Here is a 23,254-nt window from a genome sequence, read left to right as displayed (position 1 = left end):
ACTCCGAGTCCTTTGTTTGGTTTCAATACAATTTGTGGGCCGCAAACACTGACTCATCGTTATCATATTCCAGAAATTGTATTTTATGTATATTTTGTATATACCTATACTAAATTTATCTGTTTTATTACATTAACAAATATTTGACTAACTAAATTAACCAATGTTTTTGGTGGTATCTTATCAAATATGTATATAATATTTTCCCTATTTAATTGATATTCTCTACGTTTAAGTAGTTCTAACAGAATGTAATGTAAGTAGGTACTCACTAACAATTCCTTCTGATTTCGGTAGTAGAGCGTTCTGATTGATGTCGAGGTCGTGGAATTCAAGAGGCGTAATTGTAATAGCCGTCTTAGTTTATTGCCACAAACTCAAAGAGTTGGGATCGAAATCATTGAGCAAATTACCAGTGTCAAATATTGCGGGGGCAATTGGGTGACATGCTTTGATTGTTTAGATTTCTAGCCGATTTATCATCGCTTTGTAGAAGCTAAGCATTTTTCGAATATAAACTACACCAGCCTAGTGGTATATTTTTCTCTAAAATACAGGTTTGCTCCTAGCTTAGGGGGAAGGAATCTATTTCATAACTGTGTAATTTGTACAAGCCTGGTTCATGTAATGTTGTTATTTCAGTAGTTACTTTCTTTATGAAAATAAAGAATTACTATTATTATTTTATATTGTATTTGGGATACGTTTTTAGGTATGACTTTAGTTCAGTAATAGAATATGCAGTAACATTTGTCGTATTCTGTGATTTATATTGGCAGACCTTCGAAAAGTTTATGTTTACGTTCTACTATTTTATTATATTTCTATGCCAGTAACTAAACTTTAATATTTATACTTATAATATATTTAACTAAGAATTTATAGATATTTTACAGGTATAATCGATAGATATATCTTAGCTTTAATGATTTAAAAAAAATATCCAACTAAAAATAAAATTTTGTTGCAGGCATAGGCTTCGGAATGATCTATTTACCGTCCGTAGTCGCTGTGGGGTATTATTTCGAGACTCGACGTTCTCTAGCAACTGGTATAGCAGTATGTGGCTCAGGGGTTGGAACCTTCAGTTTCGCCCCCTTAGCTTCCATTCTGTTGAATGAATTCGGTTCATGGCAGAATGCAAATCTTCTGCTGGCTGGATTGATATTAAATTGTGCTGTCTTCGGAGCTTTGATGAGGCCACTGGTGTACCCCAAAGTACGTATAACGTAGCACGATAAATGAAACAACATTTAATAATTATAATTTTAATAACCGTAACCGTATAAAATAATTTAGAATTTTATAAACGGATATTGATTAGCATTACATTCAAATATTTATATGGAAAAATACGAAAGTGTAATAAGTTGATTTATAGTACATTTATAAATAGGCGCCATGCACCGCTCGCGCGTAATTGGTTAAAAATAGTCGTGAGTGTGTGCACGTGGCAGAATGTGAATGTGGATACTGCAGGCCTAGTCCATATTAAATAGGATTACTGCACGTGCTTCTATATGGGAGAGATTGCCTTTATACGAACATATTAATTCCCATTAAGAATTTAGTTGGCATTAGTCCAAAAGCCTAGTTTCTTCTTTGCATATATAGATTATGTCAACTAATTAAATAAATAGATCACTATTGGCACAAGGGCACAAGCGTTGTTGGTTCGATTCTTATTCGAGGAAGTCAAATATTTAATATTTTCATTTCTTCGTTCTGGTGTCAAGACAGAACGCGTAGTTGAATTGCGCAACACGGTAAATAAAGAACGGAGTTACGGAGCTCCAGAGGGACGCCTACTGCTGTGTGTGGAATTACAGGGTGAAACTAAAAATAAATAAATACTAAGTTTCTATTTGCAATCATAATTGCTTTCATATTTACATACATATATGATTGACGTTATTGCATTGCAATAATGATTTACGTTCCACGCATATAATAAACATAAGATAAACTACCTACATAATATTTATGTTATATATCACTAAAGAAGACACTTTGCATCTATAAAATGTATATATATATATATATATATATATCTTGCATTAACATAATTTCACAATATTTTACTTTCTTCTAATTTAGTATTGTCTATTAAATATATATTGTCAATATATATAATATCCATATTATATATATATATGTATTTAATTTAAAATGGATTTGTATTTTAATCCTAAATCTCTCTCACTGGTCAAGATGACAAAAAGTGAATTAAATTTAGAAACGTTTATTTAGATTACATTCAGTGATGCACTCGGTTCAATATGCATTTCAGCTGTTCTAATTATCCGTTTAGTTTTACCTTGGACTTTAGAAAAAAAGAATATGATAAAAATAAAAATAATTGTTATTACTTTTTTTTATTTAGAAATAAATTCGTTTCGTTCGATTTTCTGTCGGTGGTTTGGATTATTTGATTTCACACATTCAATACAATAAAGACTAAAACTGAAATTAAATACTTTGTAAGATTGTTGTTATTGCGTAAATAATATTTCTGATAAGAAGTAATTTTTCTATAGGTACTTATTAATAAATATTTTTTGATTAATAATAATAATATGTATAATATGTATTATAATATGTATTACATTCTACAGTCATCAGGAGAAAAGCCGCTGCTACAGCGTATGGCGGAAGAGAAAAGATTGCAAATGGAAAGAGGGTCCATAGGAGGATCTTATTTTGTGGTGCAACTACCTGATGGTACTATGGAAAAAAGAATGAAGGTATAGACACTTTAGGTTATAATATTTGAAATTTGACATATTATAACCCCCAAACGCAAAACCAAAGCATCTCAAATTTCGAACACATGTCAATACTAATAGATATAGATATCAATTTAATCATAACTGTTGTTTTTTTTAAATATTGGATTATTTACGTCATTAAGTTTTTAATATTTTTATCATTCAGAAAAGACCAGTTTAGTTAGCTGCTAGAAACATATATTAAACCAATCGCTACAAAAATTAATAGAAATAAAATAGTTTCAGCAGTTTTGTTTTCTTTTCATATATTATGTCTGACGCCCAAATGAATAAACTATAGTTCCCGCTGTCTACTACTACCCTGCTTTATAGGAAAAAGCGTGAAGCTGTCCTTTTGTGTTTAATTAATTAATTAATTAATATATTTCAGGCACCCTTAAACATAGATCCTGGAGTACATTCTTCATTAAACTTGGAAGCTTTAGCTCGGGTGCCTACTATTCCTAACATGCACGGTGTACCTACCGTACCTACTTTACCCACCATCACCGAAGCCAAAGTTGATGATAATGGTGACAAGAAAAAGGTAATTTTTCAATTATATTGTACTTCCTTGTAGCCATGGTATTTGTAAAATTTGAATTCCGTCAAACAAGACACAATGTTTCAAATATGGGTAACAATAAAACCTAAAGAAAAGATTACCCTTACCCTACTATAAGCGGAATACGGCGTTAAGCTGAAAATAAATAATTGTTTAAAATACTTCCTTTAAAATACTACCTTCACCTTTATAGGTAAAGGAAGTTTTTATAAAAGAACACATAAAAAATCTAATTCCAGAGTGAAAACGGATCAGCGAGTGCCCAACAGATGTCCCGCAACGTTTCATCCCCTGCTTTCAGTGTCCACGCTCCGGGACTACCAAAGAACGGCTCCGTGCCTTTCTTCGACCGCCAAAGAAAACACAGTTCAGCTGATAGGTCAGAAAAGTTAGAGAAAGACAAAAACGATAATAAGAGTAATGATAGGTATTGAAGATTTTTTTATTGGGTGGTGGAAAGTTTGAGGGTCGCTTGGTTTTTAGTAAGGGATAACAATTTATAAGGAAATTTTGTTGGAAAATAATGGGATTGTTAATTATAAAGTGAAGAGACTTTACGGATATAACTGTTTTGCTTAATAATTAGTTTTGCTTTAGTTTGACGTGAAAATAGTTAACTGATAGGTTAAAAAAAATTAGAAATTAGATTTTTTTTATTTGGTGGTGGAAAGTTTAAAAAACGCTTGGTCTTTAGTTACATTGACATTGAAAATGGAATAATGAATTTGAGATGTATTGGGAAATAATGAAATTATATAGTAAAAAAATATTTTTTTTTGACAATATTTATTTTTTAATATTGGCTTAAATTTCATCTGCATGAGTAAGTATATAAAATAATAAATAGTTATTTAGTCTTTGGTTTTGATTAATTAGTATCATGCTTGAGCTAATGTGCATTTAGTATGTTGTTTAATTTTTATTATTAATTATGTCTAATTTGATTTATATATTATATGGGCTTGATATCAGTATATTTATATGTATGATCTTTTTTTTACTTATTTAGAACATAATGTAATGATTTCCACAACTATTTAAATTCAGTAATAAAAATACATAAAATAGATAATTTATAGTGAAATTTTGTTATTTTATTATACTGTTAGAAATGTACCATTTTTTAAGTTTATAATTTATTATTTCAGATTTAAACCGTCCTTAGCAGCTATCAAGGCTACGTCCAAAACTTCAATTAGCAGTAATCGTAATGATGTTAGTAGTAAATTGTTTTTTATTTCAATATTTCTTTTATATTCCTCTGATGATAATTGATTATTTAATTATTGTATTGTGTTCTTCTTTTATATAACAGATGGATGCAGAAAGTGGAGTTTACAACTCGAAACTTTCAGTGGCTGCAGCACGAGAACCTTCTAGAATGGTTCGACCTATGTCTAGAAAAGATATCTTTTATTCTGGATCAGTTATAAACCTGCCCCAATATCAAAGTCAAAAATCACTGCAAGGCTACAGGAACTCTGTTTTGAGTCTTCCACAGAGCAGGCAAGCTGGTGAACTAGAGAGAACGGAACGTAAGTTATTTTTTTTAATTTCACAATGTGTTCCGCACATAGAAGGGTAGGCCAGAGGAAACTTAGTATTAAGATACTGTTTTCCAAACACCGCTTGATTGTCGAGACATAGCGGGTTGGAATATAATGCCGCGTTTTTTCTTGTTACGAGAGCGAAGAAATGATAATAACTAATTTTTCAGAGTGGGAATTGAACTCACTAGCGTTTGCACCATGGCTGCTGCATTATTAAAATAGTCATAATCGTAAAAAATAATTTCAAGTTATGGAGTAAATTTGATGTAAGCAAAATAACCGTAATTTATTATTGTTGCTAAAAAAGTATAAAATGTGTGTTCAGAATACGACCTCTGCCCGTGTCTATCGCTGCCCGAGTCATTCAAGTCCGCACTGTCGTCGATGCTGGACGTGTCGCTGCTGCGCGACCCCGCCTTCATGCTCATAGGCGTGTCCAACGTGTTCGGCATGGCTGGCCTCTACGTGCCCTTCGTGTACCTGGTGGACGCGGCCCACCTCAATGTGAGTACATGCACGTCGGAAGTAGAGCGGGATGATCGGCGTGACCCGACTGTATGTGCTGTATTTGTAAATCCCCGACAAAGACATGTACATAAGCATATGCAATAGTAGGTACACACACACACGCACCGTGCACACACATATACATTTATATATTCATAATTACAGTAACGAATGCACACTCAATCACACACTCACACATTTATTTTCATGTACTCAACTGTAAAACCTGTTTACCATTTTTATGTAACATCAACTACATAATCTATATATATAAAAGGACTTGTCCTCACTGACTGAGGTAAGACGCACGCACAGCCGTAACCGCCATGCGTAGAAACGTTAAATTTGGACAAAAGTTTACTTTCGTAATCTGGACATCCACTAAGAAGGGATTTTGAGAAATTTTAACCCTAAAGGGGTGAAATAGTGGTTCAAAGTTTGTATGGAAAAAAAATTAAATCAGCACCGATTTTTATAAAATTTGAAATTTAGATTTTTAAAAGTATTTAATTGAACACGTGTTTCATCGTTTTTTAGAATTCACCCCCTAAGGGTGCAAATAAGGGGTTGAAAGTTTGTATGGTAAAATCTTTAAATCGCCACCGATTTTTATAAAATTTGAAATTTAGACTCTTAAAAATATTTCATTGAACACATGTTTCGTGGTTTATTAGGATTAACCCCTAAATACGCAAGCGAAGCTGCGCGCGTCCGCTAGTATGTCTATATTTATGTAGTTGTCTATCAGCGCAGTGCAGATGAATATTTTCTCGTAGAGTTCGTAGAGTACAACTGAACCAGCTGAATGTGACAATTTTAGATTCAAATTATGCTCAGAGGAACATTTTAAATATATGATCATTACATTTGTCTTAATCATCTTACTGTTGCACTTTTTTTTCGAAATTATGTTAATTGATGCCGTCGTAGCACAGTAGGACCAAGTTTAATTATAAACACGATGGTTGTAGGTTCGATCCTCACTCGGAGAGATGATTATAATATTAACAATGGATTTCCCTTGGCTACTCTGCTATGAGGCTGCTTTTTATAAATTAATTTATTTTTATCTATATTACAGGGTGTTGAACAGTCCAAAGCATCATTCCTGTTGTCAATAATTGGTATCACAAACACAATAGGCCGTATCGCGTGCGGATGGGTCGCAGATTTCCCTTGGATGGACTCGCTTCTTCTAAATAATATATGTCTAGTCATTGCCACGGTATGCACTTAATTTTATTTATTTATGTTAATTTATTTACAAAATGTATCGCGGCGTTAAGTTATGCGTCTCACAACGACTGTACAACATTTGGAAAATTTTAAAGAAAAAAATATTCTAATACAAGGGTATCTAAATGCTAAAAGTGCCTTAAGATCTTTACTTCATTGAACTAACACATCTCTCGCTAAGTGTTATGTCTTTTATAATTTTTTACCCTTTTACCCTTTTTATAGCAGTAGAAGCATAACTAAATTGCATGGGCTACACACCAATTATTATCAACTCGCTCTGATAACAAGATAAAGCGCGGGGTAAAGTTCCGCTATTATTGCAATGCTTTGAAAATTCTGAATGTAGGGAATGTTCCCCACACTTGTCTGAGAATAAGGCTCTCGTGGCGCTATGGGAGAGCGTCTGATCATAAACGTGATGATTGTGGGTAAAATCCTACTCGAGGGCAATGAAATTGGATAACAGGTGTCTCAACATTAGATTTTCTTTTCCTATTCTATTATGCAAGATATATCGTGAAGCTAAAAGACTTTAAAAAATGTTTTCTCAACAGATTGCCGTAGCGCTTACTCCATTCTGCAGCTCTTACGCCTCGTACGTTGCCGTCGCCATTGCTTTTGGTATCGCTATATGTAAGTATTAAAAGTTTATAATACATAAAACATTTTGGTTAAAACATAATGTAAAGGTTGATCTATTTAGCCAAATTTTCTACCCAATCCACGTACGGGAAAATCAACAAACAAAGAAGATTATAGGAATTGTATTGTATGAAATATCATGAATATACTGTAGATTTAAGCTTACTTTAAATGTAAGTAAAATAAAACACGCATCAGTATGCGATTGTAGGTACTACGATTGTAGGTTCTATTCCCACGATCCCACTCGGGAAAATGAGTTGTTTTTATTTGTCTAAACGAGTTAACCAACGCTTTCGGCCTCCTAATCGCGTTCCGAGGCGCGGCCGCCTTAGTGGGGTCGCCACTGGCCGTTAATTATAAACTAAACAAAATAAACCTTCCTTCCCAGCCGGCTACATCTCGCTAACATCAATCATCCTAGTGGACCTGCTAGGTCTAGATAAATTAACCAATGCGTTCGGCCTGTTAATACTGTTCCGAGGCGCAGCCGCCATAGTGGGGTCGCCCCTCGCGGGCGCGGTGTACGACGCAACAAAGAACTACGACGCTTCCTTTTATATGGCCGCGGCGTTCTTCCTAGCGTCTACGTTGACTTCGTTTGCAGCACCTATGTTTCGTCGGTGAGTGGTATTTTATTTTTATTTTGGTTTAGTTTTTTTAGAATGATAGCAAATGTGACTATTGTGAGTTTTAATCCGACTCGAGGGAATTATGTTCTTTTCCTCACTTTGGGATTGTTATTTCCTACTCTCCTACTATATGCGGTGAACAGCGTAAAGTTAAAAAATAATCAACTCATCTATCACCCTAACAGAAAACCAGAAGAAATCCAACAACCGATCGATGTCCTAACGCCCATCGACGAGGACATGGAGGAGGATGACCCGGATGATACGCCCATCACGATGGGGCACCGTCTTGCCTCACCGCCCGCCATTACGCGCACGGCCGCATCGCCCGACGACCCGCCCTCACCCGACCCCGAGCTCTCGCAGCGGGAGAGCGTGCTGTGAGACCTCTTCAAATGGCTTAGTATGTTTTAAGGTCCCTTCAAAACACATCAAGCCACTCCTCTTTCTATATGTTTCCCTAAGACCTCCCCCCCACTTCCTTTCACACGCATCCACCGCTCGATGAGCTGTGATATAAGCTGTTGTCTATTTCGTAGCTCAACACTGAAATAACATCCTCAGGTATTTCTTATTATTATTTAAATAGTCAACCGCTTCATGTCAAACACTTATAAGATGCATTAGGTTGATATATTCAAAAATGAAATAAAAATTAATTATCTGATTTTTAAATGAAAAATCAATTTTTACTTGTCACTGTCATTACATCATACATTATTATTATTAAAACAAATTCTTAGAATATTTTTATATCATATAATATATACATTTCTTACTTATATTTATATCTTTATATATTACGTTATGATATCATTTATATAAACAATATGGCAAGTTTTCTCTATTTTGTGAAATGATAGATTAAGGCATACTTAATAGGGTACTTATTTGAATAAAATTAAATAACATTTTTATTCATCAATGAATTATAGTCAAAATATTACTGTTATTATATATTTCTAAGCTGAGGGGCATTAAAATTAATTATATAACTTATTTCCTTTCATTATTATTTAAATTAAATTTGTACATAATTAACATAGATAAATATTTAATAATGTATATATGTTTAATTTCTCATAATAATAAATATTTTTTATTAAAAATAAATTAATTTTAATGCCAATTAGCCTGAAGTGCTGTGAACGGTTATTTATACGAATGTAAATTATACGATAGCGATTGTATATAGTTAGGGTGCATACAAAACAATGAACCCTTTTCATAATATTACAAAATATAACATGATCTCATATTGAGGAATATTTCAGTTTACAAATGTCAAATAAAAGGTATACCATATTGAAAAGCAAAATATTGTCGTAGCTGCTTCGTTGGAATTAAACCTCGTACCTAAAAGCAATTAGTGTAAACGTGTTCAAAAAATTAAAGTATTACATTTATTTCAAAAATTATTTGTTTTTACTATAAAAGTTTTATATAACAATATAAGATTAGGTACTAAATATTACTAACTGCGTGAATTAAATGTAATGTAACTATGATAAGAATTAAAAAAATAATAATATATTGATTAGTTTGCAAAAATCAACAATTCATGTTGTAGTGTTTCAATATTTTTTCATTAATATTATTTTTTAAATATTAAAACATCTGTTTCAAGAACGTTTTCGCTCACGTACACATTTTTAATTGCATCATTAAAATAATTGCTCACATACGAATATCCTCAGTATGCTTGAAATATTAATTGATATTTATAGTTATTATGTCAGCAAGAGGATTTTAAATAACTGTCTGAACTATTATATTATCTTTAAATTAACTGTGCCATATATTTTTCATATTACTTTTGTTCATATTCCTTTTTGCTGGCCGTACTAACTTTAAATATATTTTTTAAAAGGAATAATAACGTTAAGAAAATAGTTAAAAACGTAAAGTGTATATTTTCAAAGGTAAAGAAAAAAATTAGGAACTATGTAGGTGTCCATTTATAAAAAAAAAAATAGATAAAAAACAAAGAAAAAATATTTAATAGTTACATAAAATAGCTAATAGATTAAAACATTTTGAGCAATAGTACTTGTGCGTTATGACGTATACACATTTAATTATAATGATATAACATAATATTGTAAATTTACACCCGGTTGATTTGAAATTGGACAATAATGTGGTATTTTTTGTGTCATGTTTTTTATATCATAATTAATAAAGAAATTCAGACAAAAATAGTATATTCGTATGTAAATATATTAGGTTGCACAATGTAAATACACACTAAATTGAGTAGATAATAGAAACCTTAAAGTTTTTTATTAGTCCTTGGGTATCCATGAATTACGTCACCTGAACTTAATTTTTTTTTATTTGTCCCTGTTTTGCCTCGGCTGATAGACTCACTGAGACAATATTTGGCAATATTACTCCTAGAAATTATTAGATTTAAACTCCAGTGCCGAAATTATGTTTGTCTTGTTAATTATAATTTGAAATGTGATGTCACGAAATTTAGGACCTCCACACCCCTTATCACAGAATGTCACATTTAGTAATTTTTGGATGGCCTTGTTAGTATAAGTAAAATAAATACAGTTTTAAATGCATTAATTGATTCTTTTAACATTTTATTAGAATGTTATCCATACACTAAAGAAAAGAAAATAATATTTAGGAATGTATAACAATTTTAACGTCAATATTTTTATTAGATCTTTTCAAATCTAAACTGTAGATTTCTATCAATAATCAATGTGTAGATTTAAAATAGTGATCAAAATAGACACCAATATACATTTACTTATATACATACATACATCGTGAGCGAAAATAGAAAAATAATAATCGTGCTATTTTTTAAATAATATTTTCGGTATTTTTTATTTCTGACTCAGCTTCTCTTTATTTAATCTAGCTTAACAATTGAACTTTCGAGCTTGGCTTTTTTACTAAAAAGGGTGATGAATAACAAATTAGTTATTGGCCCTTTTACTTCTACTATTTTTATTGAAACTATATTCTAATATGGATAGTTACTTTGAATTGAACGTGGTTATACAAATTAATATATTATACTGGTTGAATAACGTTAAAAAATGGTCATATTGTTTTTATATTTAACATATTAAGTTAACAAAATAAAAAATATTCGAATATCGATTTTTTAAGAACTTAATATATTTTTCATTCCCTATTCCCTGAAAATGCTCTAAAGCCGCTAAAAATAAAAAGTGAAAATTAATATACATTTATGGCTTATTTGCATATATAATTTTTATATATGCAAATAAGCCATAACGACTCTTCTTTTTGCATAACTACGTTCGATTACAAAAATATAGATACGATCGTGTGTTTAGTTAAATACTTTGTCAATGTCTACAAGTTGCAATTGCCACTAAATATATTATTCAACGTCAACTTATAACTCACCTTTAGAATAATAGTGATCTGACTCAAACAATGGGAATTATTAGAAATAACTATAAAATAAGGTAAAAAAATTAGAATTGTTTTTTGCGTCTCAAATAAAAATTATTAAAATGGAGTTAGATTACTTTTATTCTAAGGGTACATATTCGATATATGTAAGGTAAGTAACGTCCTAAACTCTTCAAATAAGGTTTTTTCAATTGATCGTGTGCCATCGCTAAGAACAATATGTGTGTATATATAATAGATATATTATAGTGAGTGAACGCAACGCAGTCAATTTCCAATATCCAAATGATACCAAATGTTTCATATTTAAATATATTTAGCGTGGCTTATAATGTGTGTTGTACCGTTGATTAAAATGTAGCTTTATTATTGATTTTTTGTATGAATACAGTTCCAAAATTTTGTATTTAATGATGTTTATTTTATAAGAATCTAGTTTTAACTTATTTTAATTATTAAACGATTATACTTCTTGTATATTTACATATAAAAATTATAGAAGAAAATAATAATTATATTTATTAGTAAAGCTACGTTTTACTCGACGTCACGTAAATTTATACTGCGTATAAGAATATCGAGACGTTAACTAATATTGTATGGAACCGAGTCCGTTTGTTTGTAATTGACGGTAATCATAGTTTTTACATTTTTGGTACTAAATGATCAATCTTATACCCAGCATAAATATTATATATTTACTTATATTATAAAAGATATTTTTATGTCAATATACTGCATAATTTAGTTTTTAAGAAATTAGCATTAGAAGAACTAGGCACTAGATATAGGAAAACAAATTATGTGATAAAGTGCAAAAACGAAGAAATGTTTCTTTTATAACACCCTGTAATAATATTGTATAATGGAATTATATTGATTTAAATAAGTTTTAAAGTGAACTGCTATATGTAAATGTAAATTGTATGAAATATACGAAAGGTTATTAAGTAACGTTAACTGTTGTTATAGCTTTATGTAAAAACCAAAAGTGTTATTAAGTTTTTAAGAATGAGAGCTATGTATTTAGGTGGTGATAATGTCAAAGAAATATTATATGCTAGAGGTGAACGATAGTGGACAATTGTATTGAGTGGTACCAGTTATTTTACCTTTTTTTTATATGTATGTTTTATACATATTTATACATTTAAATTTTTTTTATACATTTTAAATTATGAATGATAATATATATATATATATATATATATATATATATATATATATTGATTTTTTTTGATTTTTTTTGACTTGATTTTTTTTTTATATGTATGTTTTATACATATTTATACATTTAAATTTTTTTTATACATTTTAAATTATGAATGATAATATATATATATATATATATATATATATATATATATATATATATATATATATATATATATATATATAAAATAAAAGCTATTAGATTTTAAAAACAAGATATCATTTTAATAAAGAATTTCCATATATTTTAAGCCATATTTTTTGTAATATAAAGGCACGTATAATGTAAACGTATAATTTTGCATTCTATAATTAAATAAATTATTTTTATTTTACGTATCGATTACGAAATATTACCCCATTTTAATAGTTTTCGTCGCTTGTTGCTTTTATAATACTCGATCAAGATTCCCTCGATTAAACTACATTTATTCACTCGTGTCGCCTCTAGCACACTAGAATGTAATGAAATCAGTTAACGGAAATTGTTTAAAATCAGACTAGAAGTCTTAATTTTACAAACACCAATCATAATTATTGTAATAAATGTAAATATAATGAATTGAAATAATTTATGATTACCGCTAGCTTAGAGCTAGAACTATTGGCTCAATAGGAAATGAGTTATTTATGTATTTAATTCAGTATTGGCTCAAAGTATTGTTTATGCGTCCTAAGTTGCTTACATGTTAATATTATATTATTTAAAAGTGATATTATTCGAATTTTCCTTTATAAATTGTCAATAATTTTGTGAGATACTTCTCAAAAATATGGAAATGCACAAATAACTTTAACTTATTGATATTGAAAATATATTCGTAATTTGTAATTTGATTTGTTTTCATGTAAGCAACTTACTTCAGCTAGTTTTTAAGCGCTTGTAACTGATAGCTGCTTCGCAAACGGTACACGACCGAGCTGTTGTTGATAATGTCCACCGAATGTTTTGTAAATAACAGATTCATTAAATGATAATGATGACTGACATTGGTTTTATTTATTATATTTTAATACTTTACTGGTATAAATAATTTCAAGTTTACAGAACTACTGATTTCGGAACTATTTATAAAATATTAATTGATATAAACGGTAGGTACATAATTATTTTCGACGACACGACACGAATAAAATAAAAAAAAATTCAATGACGAATGAGAATTTTTCTTTAATTAATATTAATCTAAATTTTTTTGTAATTTTTTAAACTTAAATATCTACATTTCTATTTTTGATATTTCTATTTTCTATATTTGATCTTATATCATTTTTTTTATGATTAAATTATACTGATTTATAATTTTTGTAACCGTAGTTCACATAAAGGCGGGCAAAGTAAATAGCAATGCTCCCTCACTCGCTCACCAACTGTATACATAAAAGATATTTGTATTGTCTAAAGTCTTATATCCATTTAAATAAAGTCTATGACAGTACTAAACGTCATTTTACACTTGTCTTACAAAGTTACGCCATCGTTAAATTTTATTACGTTCTCATCATCTCTATTTATTTTTAACAAGACGTACGAAAAAAAACTGAAGCAAATTAAAGTTAAAAATATATTTTTTATTGACTGAATATTATTGTCATGTTGAGTATGATATATTTCTTAACATGCTTAGTTAGTGCCTCTACTATTTATTATTCTTTTTTTGCATAGTCTTCAATATTAAACATGAAGTTTACAAAAATAGATTTTTTCCTATTATTCACCTTCACGTTTTAAGGTCCACAACCGCCACGTTACAGTCACACCCTAGTGCCGCTGCGCTGGATGCGAAGGATTTTCTAGTGAATTTACTCAAAGGCTGAATAAACTTGAGCCTAGGGCCGCATGCTTTTGTATAATAGGCGTAGTGTGGCCAGACAGAGCTTCGTTTGCACGGACCGTTTTTTGACCATTTTTATACCTCTTTTATTTATTGTCCACCATCTTTGAAAATTATTGACAAAATTTCGAAATGGGAGTGACAGATTCATATTCTTTTTGTGCTTTTTCATCCCCATTCATCATTTCTTAATACGACATTTTTTACTGTTTTATTACATAAAAATAATTATTAAATAATATATAGTGTCTACAGATAATTCAGTTGCGTTATGAAGAGTAAAACATTTATAGAAGTAATAAAGATATCATAATTTTTATATTGGATATACGATAGTATAGATTTGTTATGCCATTTTTAGTTAGCATGTTGAATTTTAGTTAAATTCATATAACGAAAAAAGACTTACGTACCTATAAGAAATAACTTAAATTGTAAAAATGTTAACTCAATATGTCATAGCCGTATGAGTGAAGTTGTTATGGATACGGTCAATTAAATATTTATTGATTTCTTGATGTCTTACGAGAGCTTAATGATAGGTCCATACATAGCGGTGCTATTAAGACTACGTCTGGTCCATGGCGCCGCAGTGAAGTGACACATTGGAAAACCGCGCCCAATTAACTTTCACGTGTTTTTATTGATTGCTATCTGATCTTCTAATTGAAATGTCTCATACTTATAAGACAACTCAACTATTATTTTAGAAGTATTTAAGTAGGACGATTTCGATCCAGCGTGTTTTCTGCTGTTTCAAATACTTTATAATGAAATAGTATATGCATGAAATCTTAACGAGAGATAAACACTGTAACTTAAATATAGGTAGTACTTTTTATATAAATAAAATAATCAAGATGAAACCAATGTACAAATCATAATAATTGTTAAGATATGTTTTTATTAGTATTAGCTTGAGTGTGATACAGGTATAAACCTTCCACAGATTAATAATAATTTTATAACTATGTCTAGGGCATTGTTAAATTGAAGGATATTTTATTACTCATTCCAATGAAAAGATTATATTGCTTTAGTAAGCTCGTTTTAATTAGTACCTTTGATATTAATTTAAAAAATCAAATTAAATCAGCTTCACGCTGCATCCCGCACACGGCAGGGTAGGCAGAGGGAACCTAGTGTTAGACACTCCCCGCTGTGTGCGGGATACAGCATGAAGCTGATTTCTCAATTTATATTTTTTTCATTGTATAAGTTTCTCTATTATATTAATAAATTGATAATTTCACATAATACTTATAATATATTTATTACAGCAATTTAAATTTTAAGAGCCTAATAAAAATATTATAACAATGATACGACAAGTATCTCACTTTTTTACGCCATGTCATTTATGTACCTACCTGATACTACTTTCGTGATGTTTTCTATTAAAAAGATAACAAAAATTGCATAAGATAAATTTATCTTATATGTACCTATGTATATATTTTATACAAATAAGGTTAATTTGGACAAGTGACTATATACGAATATGTTAACTATAAACTGTACATGTTTGTATGTAAGTGTAATTCAGATTCACTCTTTATTTCGCACTGGGTTTGTGCCAAGAGTCTCTATTTCATACTTGTCACAGGAATTAGACACATTAAAGTGAAAATAAAACACATTTAGTTTTATTCAGTGGAATTGAACCCTAAACAATTACAGCTTACTAACATCTCATTATACGCTACAGTTACTTTATTATAACCATTCATTCGACATCCTATAATAGATAGTCTGTCTATAATTGGCTCAAGAGAATTGGTGTTGTCTGCTGTAACAGGTTAATTTGTTACGTTAGTAGTTCAACACTTTCAATTATAACTAGCTAGTTCTAAGGACCGCTTATTCACGGCTTGTCTAGTCTACAGTAAGTTTTTTCCGGTTTCATTTACCTTGTACGTTGGATTTTGTAGAAATGACAAATGGAATTGTTAGAAAAAAAATACACTAGTGCTGTTTGGCTGAGGCCTATTAATTTTAATACTTATATGTTTTATAGTAATTAATCAATAACATTGTCAAAAATATTGACAAAAAATATAATTTGTGGTTTTTTGTCTAGACAAAAAATACTCTAGAACTATCAATTTAACTGAATGTTAATTATTATTTTCTAAATATGTACGATAAATACAAAAAAATGTAATGTGCCTGTAAAACGTCGTTTAGGTACATCTTGTTACATCCTTGGGCGTATCTAAAGATATTTTCTAGGCATTGACTTTAGCTTTGAAGTAATCTTTCTGTGTAATGATTTTCTTTAAGTTTTTCAGGCTTAATATTTATCAATAAAAATTATATGGACCACCCGACCCTCTCATTGTTATTAGTAAACCGACCCAATTGTTATTAGTAAACCTAGCTTATTATTTCGTTATTTATGGATAACTTAGGTTTACACCTTAATGTTATATAGCCTATAGTATTCCTGAAGAATGTAGCTTTCATCTAAAACATAAAAATAAATCCAACAAGTAAATCCAGAGATCTTAGCGTTTAAGCAAACAAACCAACTCTTCCGCATTATTTATTTATACAAGGAATTTAAAAAGAAGTAATAAATCTAAAAAAGTAATAACATTAATATAAAATTTATAAAATGTGTAACATATAATAGTATTAAATAAGTGCATATAAGAGGCCACCGTGGCGCAGGTGTGTGACTGTATGGCTGTAATACGACGGTGGTGGGTTTGATTCCTACCCGGGGGAATGAATTATTATTGTTTATTAATATTTTCATTTTCTTCGCTCTAGTGCGACGGCAAAGGCGCGTCGTTGTTATTTTTTTTTTAAACGTAACTTTTTTTGTTTTTTGTTATTTTTTGTTACATTTAGTCCTATCCATGTCCTGTCATACCATGCTATATTTATTTTGGCTAAATAAATAAAACAAAATAATAATTCTGTATACTCCATAGCACTTACTTTTATTACTTTAGACAACTGTATATGAAGATTAAATTAGGGAAACCCACCACATATTCTATATGTGTACATACTCATAAACAGTTATCCGCGCATGCACGAGGCCGCTAGTGATGTGCGCCAGTTTTCCACTTATCGATAGTTGGCTTCATGCAAGGTCATTGACCGCAGTCTGTTGCAACCGCCGCTAAAATTACATCAGCCGGCCTTGTCCGACACGGAACAATGGCAGTATTGTGCTGTAACGCCTCGCTTCAGGCAAAGTCGGGTAAAACAATGAATGACCAGTATATAATTAAAATAATTATTATATAACTCGACTTTCTGCTAAAACTCAAACCTACAGCATTTGATGCTGGCTGCAATGCCTTTTGATTTAAAAGTTCTTAATATTAAGTAAACAATAAATACAGATAATAAATGATAATTTTTATTTATTTTTTCATTATTTTTTTATTTACTATTTCATGGGCACCCTAGTGTAAATTACGATTAGCAAGAGAAAACGCAACACATACAATGGATCGAAACGTGTTCAAGTTAAAGTTAAATATACAACTTTTATTTAATTTTAATCGATTAGTGTATTTTAAGTACGTAGGTATAATTAAATGGTAATTCTGATATAAATTATTCAATTTGAACTTCAATCATTGAAAAAATACTGTAACTAATTCGTTAAATCGCCTGTTTAGACGATCGTGATATTGTTTCCCTGATTTGGAGGAAAATAAAAAAGTTTATATACAAAAAACATAGCGCAATTTTACTGGGAAATTACATCAATTCACTTTTTTATTTCTTTACTATAAAACCTATTTTTATATATAAAAAACAGTTCAATTACAAAGTAAAACTCGCAATAATTTCAGTTAATTCTAGAACACGTGTAATGTGTATTTTTGACGTAGCATCATTTGTAAAACGATGTTGTGAATATTGTAATTGAATTTAAAGAAAAATAAAAATTATTATGGTGTGTAATTAGTATGGTATTATCTTTTAAATTGCAGTAATAATGAAAAAGTAAATAATTAAGTTAAAAAATAAAATTTTAAAAGCCATAGAAGCGTAATTGAAAAGCGTATGTAACTAGAGGCCTGAATTTTTCCCAGTATTTCTTCTTTTCAATGCTCGTAAAACAGTTTTCTAAGTTTTCTATTGTTAATTAAATAACTTCCATAATAATTATTGTTCTTTGTAGGTAATTATTAACTTATAGTATAGTTATTTTTTTTTAATAACTTTAACAGTTTATATGAGTATGTATTAATATTGCATATCTCTCTATAAGTAATACCTAATCGATCGATCGCTTACTATAAAATTGAAGAGTAATTATCTTAGTATATCTATAATAAATGCCCATCTAATAGCAACAGTGTATTTATACTCGATAAAATAAAACTAAATTAAAGAAGAACGATGCATTCCGTTCATGCGATATAAATAGAATAATGCAGGACACACGTGACTCGCTGCCAAGTCAACACGCGTAGCGATGGCTATCGTCGGAACCGTTACATCACACGCTCTCCATTGACAATCTTGTGAGAATCTTCATTTGAAATTGTTAATGTATTCAGCAATGATAGACACACACGCATGTATTATCTAACATCATATACTTAGTTTGTATGATGTAATACTGCACAGACTTGCACCAGACGAATTCTTGTAACTGAAACGTACCGAATACATTTTCATGTAACATTCTACATTATATGAATTGACACTTATGATTCAAATATTAATTTAATGATCGTAGATGTTTAAATCGATACATATGTCATTTTTTTATGGAAAAGGACAAGGCAAACGAGCATTCGGGTCACCTGATGGTAAGTGATCACCGCCGCCCCCGACCCCTTGCAACACCTGAGGAGCTACAGGTGCGTTGCTGGCCTTAGAGGTGGATATAGACGCGCTTTTTGCAGGTACCCATGTCATTTCGACCAGGAAACACTGCCGTGGATAGGCCATTCCACAGTTCCGTGGAGCGTGGAAGGAAATTTCTACGAAACCCCACAATAGTGGAGGGCCCCCACGTATCCAGGCAGTGTGGATGATATTTTAGCTTGTGACGGATTGTGCGGTTAGAAAATTCGGCGGCAGGTAACCGGTCAAACAGTTCTTCAGAACACTCACCATGATAAATGCGGTAGAGAACGCACAGCGAGGAGACGTCTCTACGTGACAAGACAAGACTTTCACAGACTATTGGAAGCTTTTATGAGGGAGTATATTTGAGAGATAACGACATATGTCCCATATCTATATTTCGTTTACATTTATAAAAGAACCACATTGTAAACAGACACATTCAACTAAAGGAAACATTTCTTGAAAAGGATGCGAAGCAATATTAATATTTTCAAGTGAATTATTGATAATAATAATAGATTGAAAACACGTGATTCATCGTCATTATTCTCTTATTTATCTAAATATATATGATATAATACATAGATATATTTTAAATGTTTTTGACATTTGTTTTTAAAGAAGTAATCTTTGCCATCATAAATAAATGAAAATAATCTAGTTTCTCACAATCGGAAGAATTAACGTAAGAATGAACAAGGCGGTCAAGGTGTCGGCCAATGAGTCCAGAGGCCGGATTCAATTAAAACAATTATTTATATTTCCAGAGATATTTCGTTTACAAACATTACTTTTAATGAACAATTATTTATAAACGCAATTAACAAACTTTTAAATACTTTGTTAATAACCACTTAATTATTCTAATTTGTGTCTTAAATACTAAAACTATTTTTAATGTATGTTTTCAGGTAATTTAAGTAGCTGATAATATAGAGTAGCAAAGTATATATTATACAGTTTCAAATACTTTAGTGTGTGACGGTTCTTAAAACATATATATATTTTAGAAATTGATAGTTCTGGATTTAAGTTAATCGAACATATACCTAGAGACTTTTTGCCTTTTATATTTCAGGTTGATTGGCGCAACTGAAGGCTCCATTTCAAATACTCCTTGTGAGGAAACAGGATCTCCAACAATAATGTTCTCAGTCACTAACTTCCTAATTTCACTACAAAGGATACTTCCTAAATTGATACGAAACGTCGGCTTAGTAATTGTAACTATAAAAAATAAAAGTTTGAAATATTATTATTTTTTGTTTTATGACATCAATCATTATATAAACAATATAGTATTAAATATTGTAATGGTCTTTAAATACAAAATTTGGAACGAAGTCAAATAGTACCGCCCGCACTGTTTCCGCTTTAGATAAAAAAAACTGACAGTATTGTGATAAGCATACAAGATAAATTTTACTTCCTCTATTATAGGCATAGAAAATTTTATTAACTTAATTTTTTATATACAATTTAATATGTAACACACAAATTCACTATTTATTTTATATATGTGTTTTGTATGTGCTTTGCCAATAATTAGATAAAAATAAATTCAATCAATACATTCATCATTTCATAATAAAATAAATATTGCATTCTACAAACCATTCTAAACAATAGCTAAGTAAGCTCATTTAATTGGATTTCGATATAGGGTTTCTTATCCTTTTGTGCCCTGACGAGATTAAATCTTGCATATTAACTAGAGTCACCCGGAATTAAGCAGGAACTAGCAGACATTGTATAAAAACTAACTACCAATTTACGCTGGTATACGTTGTGACGTATTTGGGCAGTGTGTCATGATCACTATTGAATTTATATGCTAGTCCTGTAATTATACGTTTATAAAAATGTTCAAGTTTTATCTATCCGTTCTAGATGTCTAAAAATTTTCATCATTCTAAGTGCTCAAAATGCTTCAAATCTTGTAAATGTCATAAGGAATGAGGAAATGGAATGTCTCTCTTTATAAATTCTAACCTTTGCCAATATAAAGATAGAAACTTAAAACGAAAAAAAAATAGACAAAGTATAATTAAGACGACAAACATATATATGTATAATAGTATAAGGTGTCTAGTATATTCACTAAATGCTTATTTAAAAATCTTTTCACGTATTCTAACTCACATATTTGCGTAGTACCTACATGCTTAAATTCTTTCGACTTCTATCCGGTTTTTCTCTAGATATGTTAATTGTCTTAAAAATATACTGGTTTCATTTTTAATTCTTTTATATACTTAAATATAATAGAACGCAATTCTGCACGTGTCTTTTTGCTATATTTGCCATAATTAGTAACAAAGCATTGTTAGTTCAGTTGGTTAAAGTAATAATGAAATTTTACAATAACTTTTTTGTATACATTTTTTATATTAATAATATAAACATATGATTTTTACGCTTGCTTTTCGTTTATAACAAATCTATGCACACGTGTATTTAATTGAATTAAAAAGGTTTTTCATTAATCAAGTTCCATTATATTAATTGCTATCAATTATTTATATTTAAAATAATCTTGTAAAATAGATAGAATTTACAACGTATATTCACGAACAGAAGCTTTTACGAATAAATTAAGCGAATAAAGTTCAAGGTAATATTATATAACAATATTGACCAACAAGAGGTTTACGCAAGGCTTAATATAAAAAAAAATGAATCATCAGGTCAAAAATGTATCGTTACAGCATACTATTATAAAATTTATTGAATTTAAACTACTTAATGACGCGTACACGAAGTTGAAATTAATGTGGTTACAAGTTCGAGGCTAGCAAATAGGAAACATTATAAAAAATATAGCGTACAATATGTACATCGCTGTAATAAGTTCAAATCAAAGTAAAGAAGTTAACCCCTGTAACCCCTACATAGCAAGGTCTATTTTAAATACCTGTAAGTAGCAAATCAAGTAAAAAGTAGACATCTTTTTAAAAACATACATTTCTTTTTCCTATTTTCAAATGTTTTATATTTAACGTAACTCAAATTCACGTTATAAACTAACTAGTATATAGCCTATATAGCCTAGCGTATTGTGTAAACATATGTATGTTTGGAATCCAAACTACCGGGGAACTACCATTTAAAATATGAGGAAAATTCTATAAAATAACCCACGAAATGTTTTTGCTCTAAAATACTCGTGGCGAGGTATGTACTGCTAATATTAGTATTTAATCATAAGTTTCCTACAATTATTTGTTAGTTTTTTATGTTAGTTCGACAGACTTTTTATCGCTTTAATATAGGAATGTAAATACATGAATGTATCGTTCAGATAAAATTTGGAGCTTAAACTACTTATATAAATTCTTTTAGACTAAATATGATACTTTTTTCAAATAATATGTTATTTTTTTACCCTGTCAGTAGTATTACTATTATATTTTTGGACGATACCCAAAATAAGTATAAACAAAACAAATATTTCCTTGATTATCGAAGGCTACTTTATTTGGAAGGAAAAATGGGATATACGAGTAAATGTATTTGAATACCAATTAAATAAAATGCGCCTTGACATTGTTTTAAAGCCACGTTTATATTTCCGCTTACTTATATGAAATAACTAGCGGCCCGCCCGCGGCTTCGCCTGCGTGAACTACGTTATTATTAATTTCTGTCTCCATGACTACGTCCTATAAGTCCACGTCCATGCACAATTTGAGACTCCTAGCATTTGTAGTAACGAAGTTTCATACACAATTTCGACCCCAAAAACAACCCCTTAGAAGTCGAATATAGCAAATTCCCGTCTTAGCGAGCACCTACGTCCTATAAGTAACTCGTATGCAAAATTCGAGATTCCTAGCACATGTAGTTTCTGAGATTTCTTGATGAGTGAGTGACCTTTCGATTTTATATATATAGATGAAATTAATTTATATAAGGAAAAAATTCCCTTACAGAAAACAGTTATTGTATTATTTATTAGTGTATATGTGACATGCGGGTTTTTTTTATTCAAGAATTTATTTAAATCTTTTGGTATATTTTAAACGAAAAATTGCAAAATGTTTGAGTAAAAAAAGCTAAAAATAAA

At 30.1% G+C, this 23,254-nt stretch overlaps 1 protein-coding gene and 1 long non-coding RNA gene across 5 annotated transcripts in view; both read left to right on the top strand.

The window, feature by feature from the left end:
- Window positions 1-9,901, top strand: part of LOC146529201 (monocarboxylate transporter 14) — a 33,260-nt gene extending 23,359 nt beyond the window's left edge. For 2 of the 4 annotated variants that reach the window (XM_085201491.1, XM_085201495.1), the window contains exons 4-14: window positions 971-1,218; window positions 2,616-2,744; window positions 3,160-3,315; window positions 3,573-3,760; window positions 4,482-4,548; window positions 4,649-4,868; window positions 5,209-5,387; window positions 6,472-6,615; window positions 7,184-7,262; window positions 7,663-7,894; window positions 8,089-9,898. In XM_085201491.1, the coding sequence (XP_085057617.1) occupies window positions 971-1,218; window positions 2,616-2,744; window positions 3,160-3,315; window positions 3,573-3,760; window positions 4,482-4,548; window positions 4,649-4,868; window positions 5,209-5,387; window positions 6,472-6,615; window positions 7,184-7,262; window positions 7,663-7,894; window positions 8,089-8,287 (1,841 nt within the window). In that variant the 3' untranslated portion in view covers window positions 8,288-9,898. Of the gene's footprint in view, window positions 1-970; window positions 1,219-2,615; window positions 2,745-3,159; window positions 3,316-3,572; window positions 3,761-4,481; window positions 4,549-4,648; window positions 4,869-5,208; window positions 5,388-6,471; window positions 6,616-7,183; window positions 7,263-7,662; window positions 7,895-8,088 lie in introns of all 4 variants that reach the window. The other 2 variants (XM_085201493.1, XM_085201494.1) reach the window with 2 other exon arrangements.
- Window positions 9,902-16,128: 6,227 nt separating this feature from the next.
- LOC146529200 (uncharacterized) lies at window positions 16,129-20,443 on the top strand. Its single transcript, XR_014879032.1, has 2 exons — window positions 16,129-16,243; window positions 20,267-20,443. It is a non-coding gene; the product is annotated as an uncharacterized LOC146529200 (long non-coding RNA).
- Window positions 20,444-23,254: the final 2,811 nt, after the last annotated feature.

This window comes from Heliconius melpomene, chromosome 18, assembly GCF_056956725.1.
Source record: "Heliconius melpomene rosina isolate 202511_hmr_F chromosome 18, ASM5695672v1, whole genome shotgun sequence".
NCBI classification, from domain to species: domain Eukaryota; kingdom Metazoa; phylum Arthropoda; class Insecta; order Lepidoptera; family Nymphalidae; genus Heliconius; species Heliconius melpomene.
This window is presented reverse-complemented; position numbering and strand designations above follow the sequence as displayed.